This window comes from Humulus lupulus, chromosome 7 (genome assembly GCF_963169125.1).
Source record: "Humulus lupulus chromosome 7, drHumLupu1.1, whole genome shotgun sequence".
Taxonomy (NCBI): domain Eukaryota; kingdom Viridiplantae; phylum Streptophyta; class Magnoliopsida; order Rosales; family Cannabaceae; genus Humulus; species Humulus lupulus.
The window spans coordinates 88,490,296-88,500,624 of NC_084799.1; the positions used below are offsets into that span (position 1 = coordinate 88,490,296).

Here is a 10,329-nt window from a genome sequence, read left to right on the forward strand (position 1 = left end):
TTCTACCCTCGGCGTCTCCGTCACAGGAGGCGGCTAGCAGTCGATGTAACAGAGGTGGTGGTGTTGCGAATGGGGTACTGGTGATGGCCACGCGAGAGGGATCGGGAAAGGTGGTTAGGGTATCGTCGCGAGTGGTGCAGACTCGTCGGAAGCTGAGGCTGAGCAAGTGTAAGGATTCAGAGAAACGTAGAGGAGGTGGTTGTGTGGAGTTATGCAAGAAGAGGATTCTAATGGGAGGCAAATGCAGACCATTAAACGTTTCAGGTACTCTTCAGTACGATAACAATGGCGTTTTACTACCTGAGCCCCTTCCATGAATGAAGAAGACATTATAATAGTTAATAATTTCGGAACAAGTTTATTATTTAATTGTTATTATCTTTAATTTTTCAATTATGGCGTAATGAAACAACTTTGTTTAGGTTTAACTGATATAATTAGTAACGTGTGTTGTTTGGTTTACTATGTTACAAAATAGCTAGCCCGAGCCGCATCAATTCAAAAATTACGCGTGCATTACATTACACAACATGAATTAGCTTTGAAATTCCATATTAATAACCAACAATTGGATATAAAGATATACAGAGTTGAAAAGAAGAAACAAGACCAAGTAAATGTTGTGTAACAATACTAACTAGAGCTGTCCAGAGTTTCTAGCGTTTTTACTTCAATGGCTTCAAACCCAGTGATGCTCTGAGTCTGTTGGCTTCTGCAATCTCTGGATCTGGATGGTCTGTCCCATCATCCTTCAACTTCTTGTCCTTCTTCTCTTTCTTCTTCTTTGGCTCTTCCACAGTGCCATTACCCTCAGCTCCATCCCGTCTTCTAGGACTCGTGCTACTGCGGGCATGTCTCTTGCGAGTACGATCCTTCCAATCCCTACTCCTACTTCGGCTCCTTGAATGACTCCGACGACGACCACGGTCCCTGTCTCGCCTTTCCCGCTCTCTACCTTCCCAATCCCTCTCTCGATCTCTATCACGACCATAATCCTTTTCATCTCTAAGATGATAACGTTCTCGGTCTCGATCCCTGTCTCGATCCCTATCTCTATCTCTGTCTCTCCCACGTCCACGCGCTCTATCGTAGTCTCTATCATAATCTCGATCCCTGCAAAATGAAAATCAAAAACCAACTGACATGACATTTCAGCTACCAAATCACCTACTGAATCCATTTTCTTTCTACAACGAGCTATGGATCAGATCTCACAGTTTACAAAGAGAGACAAAATCGTTTTATATAATATAAGAAAGTGAGTGTCATGAATTTTAAACGCCAGCCATTCAGGACAGCATAGGCAGATAATATATTTCATCCAACAACATCCTCATAACTAGAAAAAACACTGTCAACATGTTCACATGCTAAAACTTGGTAAAAAGAAGATAGCAGAACAACATGACTTGGAGGGGAAACAACCAAACATAGATTATCTATCAGGTTTTGAGGCACAAATTTTCAGTAAAAGAGAAGTGTGGAACAGTGGGCGAGAGCTAAAAAAAACTAAAATTGTAAATATGAAATTCAAATGCTATTTGAGAGAAGCATGATTGAGATTGAGACCACAACGACATTTAAAAAGATGTACGATCCATCATACTTCTCACTGCACACTGTCAGTGCAGAGAAACCTGGCAGGATCAAAAGATACTTATTATAGGAAGCAATGGTAAACCACAGAAGGCTGAAATGCCACGTGGAGACTTATCAACTAATTGATATACTAGTGTGAACTAGTGTTAACTTATACACAATCGATAACAGCTTCCACAATTAATCCTTGCAAAGGAAAAAGAAAAAATGAAAAAATTATAGTTGCTCGTCAATAAAGGAAAATCCACTAGGTGGCTGATGAAAAGACCGCACCGAATAAATATGTCAAGCAGTTATTATTTATCTGCACCTTGTGCAGTACATATGTAAAAGAAAGCACTGAAGTCAATTTATTTCACTTGGAAAAAAAAAATTATAGGAGAAGAGTAAGGAATAGATAGAGAAAAATATTTTCCTAAAATTTTATAATAGACTTTGTTGAATATTTTCTCTTTTTGAATAAATTTATAGAGTAAAACTAAATTGAACTCTCCATTTTTCTCAACCAAAAAAAAAAGAAAGATTTTCTCAATTTTTGTTTGAAATCCAAACAAGAGAAAATGAAATCATTAAAAATTGTTTTTTTCCCTTCTAAAATATGAGTTCCAAACAGAGGGTTAGGCTATGTTTGTTAGGAAAGAGAACACTGGGGGAGGAAAAGTTGAGATGAGGAGAATGACTCTTCTCTTGTTGTGTTCGGCATGAATGAAAGGAAAGAATCCATCCAGTTATAAAGTGACTAGAAGTAGGTCTAAAATGAAGACATTTATGACCTACTCATTTCCCTCTTGCCAAGCAGTCATTGACATCTTACCCAAAAACCATATACTAAACCTTGCACTCCTCTTCATTCTCCCAGACACTCTTAAAAATGATTAAGTTCAATTAGGGAATCTTCTAACTTGTAGACAAGCTTAAAATTAACAAAGGATGGACATTATTCAGACTAAACATAACAATGAGAAAAAAAAAACAGATATGGAGAAAGACCATACCTGTATCTATGACTATCATGCCTTCTATCCCTGTCTCTGTCCCTTACAGGACTTCGGCCACGATAATAATCCTGCCAAAATGATAGATAGCCAAAGTTTAGAAATAACGCCACAAAATGTTCAAACCCCTTAAAAGATATTAATGAAGAAAAAACAAAGTGCATCTTTCAAAAGGAAGATACATAAACCTTTTCATGTCCCTCATCCTCCACTTCTTCATCATCATTATCGAGTTGTTCATTGTCCTCTTTGTCTTCCTCCTCTTCAAAATCTTCCTCCAAAGCACTTTTTCTAGGTTCTAGTGAACCAAGTGACTCAAGAGTCCATCTGATACAGAAAAAGTAAACAATCATAATAAAGATAAAAACAATTATTCACAAAATAAAGGCGTAAACTTTACTAAATAGTAACAGGAAAACATTACTTCACATGTTTACTTGCAAATGAAAAACAAATTTCAACAAGGGTCCCTCACATAATTGGTAAAATGGGGAAGTCATTCTAATTATTTTACCAATTATGTGATGGACTCTTGTCGAAATTTGTTTTTTATTTGCAAGTAAACATGTGAAAATGGGGAAGTCATTCTAATTATTTTCACTATGGATTGGTAAACACATACTAAGAACTCATTGTTCTGAAAATGTAAAAATTCAGATCAATACTCAAGTGAAACGAACCTTTTCTTAATACGGGGCATGGCAATGTCACAAGAATAATCCTTTGTTAGAAGTTCGTCAATAACCTCATCCACATGTGTCAATGAAAACCCTGAAAATAAATAAAATGAAATTAGCAAGTGATTTGAGCACTGAAAAAGTAGCAAAAAGGGAAAATTTAAGAGAAGGGCATCATTATCTTACTTCCATCAGGTAATTTTTGCCTGACTTTTCTATAATCATTGTAAAGAGGCTCAAGATATTGGTACACATCCGTATCAGTCCCGGTAAGACGCAAATAAAAAGCACCAAGAACTCGGACATATCTGCACCCACATTAGAGATTTTAACAATGGCGAATGCCCAAGCAAAAAAGGAAGGTAAAATAAGTAAAAGAAAGTAAGCAGTTACTTGTAATCATCGTTCTTGATGAACTCGATGACAATCTCCTTCTCGGGTTGGATCTGAAGCATCTTCATGATGAGGCACATGAAAGGAGTTGGCTTGCGATTTCCGCCGAAAGTGCCTCCGATGTGGTCGAGCTCCATAGCCTTATCAACCAAGGTCTCGGCTGTCAAGCCAAAGCACTGCTCTTTCCAGTAAGTGTTCTGGTAGATCTTTGACCGCACAATCTTCTCCACCAGATTCTGAGGGTTCGTCCCTCGTATGCTCTTCGCAGCTGGGTCCGTACGGTTCGCCATTTTAGAGAGAGAGAAGAACCCTAACCCGAAGGGGGTATAGGGACCAGTAACAAGGCCCTTTAAAAAAAATTGAAATGTAATATCTTTTATTATAAAATATAAAAAGTCAAATTTGTAAAAATAATAAAAAGAATTTTTTTTTTGTAAAAATAATAAAAGATTTAGTAATTTCAAATCAACTACAAGCATAATTTCAAAAAAAAAAAATTATCAACTACAAGGATCTTTGTAAAAAAATCAACTGCAAGGATACGTAAATATATGCAAACAAACGCAAGTGATTAGCTTTTCTTTTTTTTTTTTTGAGATTTTTCTTAAATACATTTTTTTTTATTTTTTACGGTTCTTATTTTATTTTTAAAAAAATACCTACTCAAATTTTTAAAAATACATTTTCAAAATTTCATAATTACTAGAAATACAAATTTTAAGAAAAATAACTAAAAAATAACTTTAAAACAACTTATTAGATCAATTAAACATCAACAAAAAAAAACATAAATACAACATGAAAAAAAAAAGACAAAACCGTAAAAATTTTAAAAAAATTTTAAAATTGTAAAATTAAAAAAAAAAAATTGACCGTAAAAACATAATATTTTAACAAAAATTAGTATTTTATGTCATTTTCCATTTTTTTTAAATATAATATATTTTGACAAATTAGCGAACTCACCCTAATAAGATCACAAAAACTTCAATAAATTAGGAAGCAAGAATAAAGACCGAAATCAAAATTATGACAAAAGTCCAAAAGATCGTCCCAATGGATAAGAGCGCAAAACACTATTATTAACCAAGGGCAAAATTAGCACTAAGGTTTAGGGCTGAGCATTGGGCGGGTTGGTCGGGTTACAAGATATTTTTACCCATCCAATGTCATAATCGGGTTAGCAAAAGTGACCCGTAACTTGCCCAATTAAGAAAAAAAAACAATTTTAACCCGTCCAATAATTTGGCGCGGGTTGGTCGGGTTAACCCGCCCAAACTGAAATTGTATTTTTTTTTGCGGGTTGGTCGGGTCAACCCGCCCAAACAAAAGTGGTATTTTTTTTTTTTACATTTTTGTAATTTTTTTCTTTTAAATACTAGTACTAATAATGTGAAGTTTATCTTTTTAAGCTTAAAACAATATTTTAAATTTATAGTAAAAAAATTAAAACAAAACTTAATTAATTTATATATTTATTTGAATATATTAAAAATAATAAATTCTTAATTATCAACCCGCCCAATGTAATAATTTGGCGGTTTAAATTTTGGTCGGTTTATTCGGGTTGCATTTTTTGGTGATTTTTTCGGGTTGGTTTGGGCGAATTATTCGGGTTTGGCGGGTTGTAAAAATTTCTGCACAGTCCTACTAAGGTTAATAGAAAGGAAAGAGGTATTTATATATGTTGTTTGGTAAATTGGGAAGGAAATAAGACAAGTGTATTACCTTTTGTTTGGTATTGGAATGAAAGTTGGAAAGATAGAAATGATTTTATTATAAAATTACTATATTGCCTATTTAGTTATTTATTATAATTTTTTAATATAATTTGTTATGCATTAATACAAAAAAATATCTTCAGAGGAAATTTGTATATATATATATATTAATTGTTAATAGTTTATATACTTTGATTTATGTATTTTAGTATAATAAATTTGTATTCCACCTAATTTTAAAATTAAAAAAGTATATATTTCTAAAAAACAAAATGAAAAAACAATATATTTTTATTTTCTAAAAAATAAATTAATCCTTTAAAAAAATATATAAATATCTCTGTCAATATCAATATATTTTTATTTTAACTATAAATAAAAAAAATAAAAATAAAAAGAAGAAAATTATATATGATGAAATGAGAGAGATAAAACAAAGTATTAGAGAAGTATATACATATATTGTATAATATATAATATATATTTAGTTGCTATATAATAAGTAAATAAAATATTATATATGTAAGTTTTGGAGGGAAAAAAATGTAAATTGGTCATTAATATTTTTTTCTCCTTCACTATTCTGTCCATTTATGGAAGGATGTAAAATGGTGGGCCCAAGGGAATTTGCCATCCCTTCAACTCTCTTCTCTTTCATTCTTTCCATCCAACCAAACAAAAGGAAATGTCATCTCCATCCCCTTCTTTCCATCCATGACTATCCATTTATATAATGGCCCAAAATTGCTAATAGAGCTTAATGTCTTGATTGGCGTGTTGGAATGATATAATTAGATATATGTATATTTAATTGGTTAAATGTGTGACTATGTGGCATACATGATTAATATGATTATATGCATGTGGGTCTTTTATAGCTTATAAGGGCATATTTGTAATTTTAGCCCGTTAAGGGTATAAATGTAATTTTATGTGATATATGGTTGAGATCACATTATTATGTGGATATATTTGTAGTATATGGCTCGAGACAGTCATAGTGAGCAGATTAGCGAAATAGTCACAACGTGGTTTAATACCCGACTCGGGAGAGCCTGAGAGTTTTTTTTGGGAATTTAGAGAATATTTTGGGATTTATTGGGTAACAAACGAGTGTTTGGTAATTTATTAGGCGTGACAGGGTTAATTGGTTAATAGTAGGAACATTTGAGGAATTAGCAGGAACCGGGGGGGGGGATGAATGTTTTACCCCTTAGAACCCTTAGAGGACTAATAAGCTTAAATGGGCAAACTAGTCTTTTGTTGGGTGAGGATATACTCAGAAGTGTAGGGAATGATAAAAAACTCTAAGAAATTTCTGATACCCTCTCCCTTTCCCTCTCACTCACGATTATCTTTCTCTCTCTCTTAAGCTTGAGGAATTCTTGATGAATTGAAGAATTGAACCAAGGAATTCAGCTGTGGGAATTTAGGGGATTAAGTTGGGATCATCCAAAGCCCTTGCTGAGGAATTAGGCTGCAATTTGAGGTAAGAATTCAAGTTAGTTTCTCTAAAATTCTATTGAAACCATGTTGAAGGTTTGATTTTGCATGAGTCTTAATTGTTAGCTGGTTTTGGATGTTAAATGGTGTAAGAAAATGGTTATGGGTTAGTTATGATGATTGGGGTATGAGGAGAGGAATTTTGAGCTTGAAAATGAGTTTGCCTGGTCATTTGGGGTATGAAATTGCGGTTAGGCTCGAGGAAAAGGATGCTGGAAGTGTGGTATTTTGGTTTTGGGGCCTCGGGTTGCAGCCATGTTCTTCAGGTGCCGCGACCCGCATGAATTTTGGAGGCTGGGAGCCTCTGTTCACCAGGCGCGCCACGACTTGAAGGAGAGTAGGTTGCAGCCCGTGTCCCCCATCAGAGGAAGATTGAGCCTCTGTTTAAGGGGCGGGTCGCAGCCCTCAAGGGCAAGTCACAACCCGCAATATAGAATTAAGGGGAAATGGGGTTTGAGGTTCGGGGAGGCTCGGGAATTCAAACCTAAGCGCTCGGGATGATTTCTACTACCCAGTTTAGTAGAAATTGAGGTCCCGAAGGCTAGCTATTGTTTCCTAAGTATTTATTTGGATTAGAAATTGATGATTACCCATTGAGACTGTGACTAGGTTTATCGCCAAGGCTAAGGACTAAGGATTGTACTTAGGACCGTCCTGTATTCTTCGCTCGGGATTCGAGGTAAGAAAATTGCACCCTTGTGGTTGTGAATGGGACAGAGGTTTCCAATATCTGAATGTGTGTACTATGTGATTGTATGATTGTTATGATATATGAAAATGAACGGCCTAAGGGAGCCGAGCCTGATGTTATGCATACTGAACGCAGCTCGGCCTAAGCGAGCCGAGGTCAGCTAGATAAACAGAGGGCTCGGTCTAAGCATACCAACCCTGAATATTTGTGTAACTGGCTAGAATATGAACTTGAGATTATATGTTTACCATTGGTTAGTTTGATGTTTATATTATGTTATATAATTGAATTGATGAGTTATGATTGATTGAATACCATTGTTATATGCGCTTGTTGTTTATGGTTTTCTTGCTGGTCCTTGGCTCACGGGTGCTACGTGGTGCAGGTAAGGGCAAAGGGAAACTGGACCAACCTTGAGTTGGAGAACTCTGGGGGCGAAGTGTACATAGTCAGCTGCTCATCCGCCATGGTTGAGGGAAAGTACAGGGACAGAGCCCTAAAACTTGTATTTTGCCATTAGAGTGGCTTTTAATTGTATTAACTTTTGAGAGTTGTAAATTATCACTTATACCCTGTTTTTGGGATTTCATGTATCAAACATCTATTTTAATGGAAATTAGCCGTTTATGATCAAAATATTTTAACCTCAACCTAATAATTGACTTTAGGAACACATTATTGTTCAAGCGACTTGATTAGCAAGTCTTGCACTATTTTAAAATACACAGTGTAATGGTCTTGGTTATCCAGGGTGTTACAATCCACCTATTCTTTCACCCTACCAAACAAACTGTAAGAAACAAAAACAATAGAAAATAGCACAGATCTATAAGTCGAACACCCAAAAAATCAATTCACGGAATCTTAAAACACCACTTGTACCACATGCCAAACAACCCAAAGATCCCCATAGTATTGAGGGGATCCCAACAACACTATAAAGCACCAAGGGAGCTACCGAAAAAGTCACCTCAAAGCCCAAAGATGAATTCTACAAGAGCAGCAAGACGTAAATGGAAAAACATCCTCAAAACCACCAAAGAAAGCACGAGACTCACTGAAGACTATGGAAGTTGAACATCTATTCCTTGAGCCAAAAAAGACAAAAGCCCAAACGCTATTTTAAGAAAAACGTTGTTGTTAGACCAAGGAAAGCCAATGCTGCCAAAAACTCAGGGTACTAAAAATTCAAATTTGCAAGAAACAAGAAAACCTTGAGCCAAAGCCCCACCAACACGCAGACACACACTGGTGGCTCTTCAACCAATGACAAAGCTAGGGGACTAAGGGTGACCATGGGTCCCACAAATTTTTTTTAGGGGTGAACATTTGACCTGAAAAACTTGAGCAATAGACCAATCTGAGCTCAGAAAAACTGCCTTTCCAAAAAACTCGTCAAAATCGGGTTAGGCCAGATCCGATCTAACCTTTGTTCAGATTGGATTCAGGTTTATAATTTTACAAAAGGTCGAGTTCGGGTTAAACCCAATCATTATTTTTTTTAAAAAAAGTAAAAATTGATTACTAGCCCTAACACTTAACCTAATTTATAATTCATCCTCTCTCAATACTCTATCACTCATACGACACCTCTCCCATCCCTCTCCTCCGTTCTCTCTAACTTGTCATCGCCAACGCTAACCAGACCACCCGACCGCCTCAATCACACCACGTCGATGCCACCATCTCTGCCATTCTCGCGTTCTCTATGTCAAAGCTCTCTCGCAATCAAAGAACACCCAATGTGACGGTGAGTACTCTCCGTTTCTCTAATCTCTCTCTCTATATATATATATGCATATGTGTATATTTGTATTTATTTGTCTGTGTATATGTGTGTATGTATGTATTAGAAAAATAGAGTTGCATTGCAAGCATGACCAAAATGGATTTAAATCAACAGAATATATTTGTCAGAAAAATGGAGATCTTACTATGTGTGTGTGTCGTGTGTGCATGTGACTATGTGTGTATCACTCAATGACTGTATGTGACTCTATTTAATTTACCATGAATTTTCCAGAAAAAGAAAAAGAACTTAAAAAAATAATTGATTGAAGTTTGAAGGCAGCCATAAAATCATTTAAATATATGTTTATTTAGGATAAATTTAATTCTTTATTAATTTTAAATTTTTAATAAATCATGATCTTTATTTTTTTTTAGATAAAAATTTAGTTAATTTGCAAAATTTGTGTGTGTGTGTCTATATATATTGTTATCCAAAAAACAGGCACGGATGACGTGGCAAGTAATTTCCGTACACGTGGCTGACACCTGGCGGAATTCTACTAGAGTATCAACCAGTAGCATATTGCGAGCATAGGTGATTGAGGTTTCCCTGTGACCAGTATGGTCACGCATTCCACGTATCTTAGGATAATTTTATAAAGATCTTAGTCAATCCTGAGATTGTCTCCCATGATTTCCTGAGTATCCGATTATTTAGGAAATAATATCTGTAACAAATTAATGTAATCCCCCTTGAGCCTATAAATAGAGGAAGATAGCTCAAGGAAGGGACTGGTGGCTTTCTAATGATCTGAGATTAGAGTTATCATATTTGAGATATTGTTTTGTTCTTCAGAGGTTTGTGAAACTCATTGAACCATAGTTCTTTGATCACTCCTTTGAATCCTATATCAATAACAATTCAAGTGGACGTAGGTTGTTACTAGATTCTGGGGCCGAACCACTAACTCTTGTGTGCTTTATTGTTTTTGTCATCACATTCATTTCAACGCATTTGT

The 10,329-nt window shown here is 35.4% G+C and overlaps 1 protein-coding gene across 1 annotated transcript; it reads right to left on the reverse strand.

Annotated features, from left to right (window-relative positions):
• Positions 1-467: 467 nt before the first annotated feature.
• Positions 468-4,018, reverse strand: LOC133788434 (pre-mRNA-splicing factor 38). Its single transcript, XM_062225912.1, has 6 exons — positions 3,665-4,018; positions 3,458-3,579; positions 3,275-3,365; positions 2,783-2,921; positions 2,595-2,665; positions 468-1,113 (listed from the first exon to the last, which is right to left on the reverse strand). The coding sequence occupies exons 1-6, from the start codon at positions 3,952-3,954 to the stop codon at positions 666-668; spliced, it is 1,161 nt and encodes a 386-aa protein (XP_062081896.1). The 5' UTR covers positions 3,955-4,018; the 3' UTR covers positions 468-665.
• Positions 4,019-10,329: the final 6,311 nt, after the last annotated feature.

Excerpts from the sequence above, each read along its gene's own strand:
- LOC133788434 (XM_062225912.1), bottom strand. The coding sequence starts at position 3,954 with ATGGCGAACCGTACGGACCCAGCTGCGAAGAGCATACGAGGGACGAAC. Across the intron at positions 3,366-3,457 it reads GCAAAAATTACCTGATGGAA|GGTTTTCATTGACACATGTG; the intron begins GTAAGATAATGA and ends ATTTATTTTCAG. Across the intron at positions 2,666-2,782 it reads AGGATGAGGGACATGAAAAG|GATTATTATCGTGGCCGAAG; the intron begins GTTTATGTATCT and ends TCATTTTGGCAG.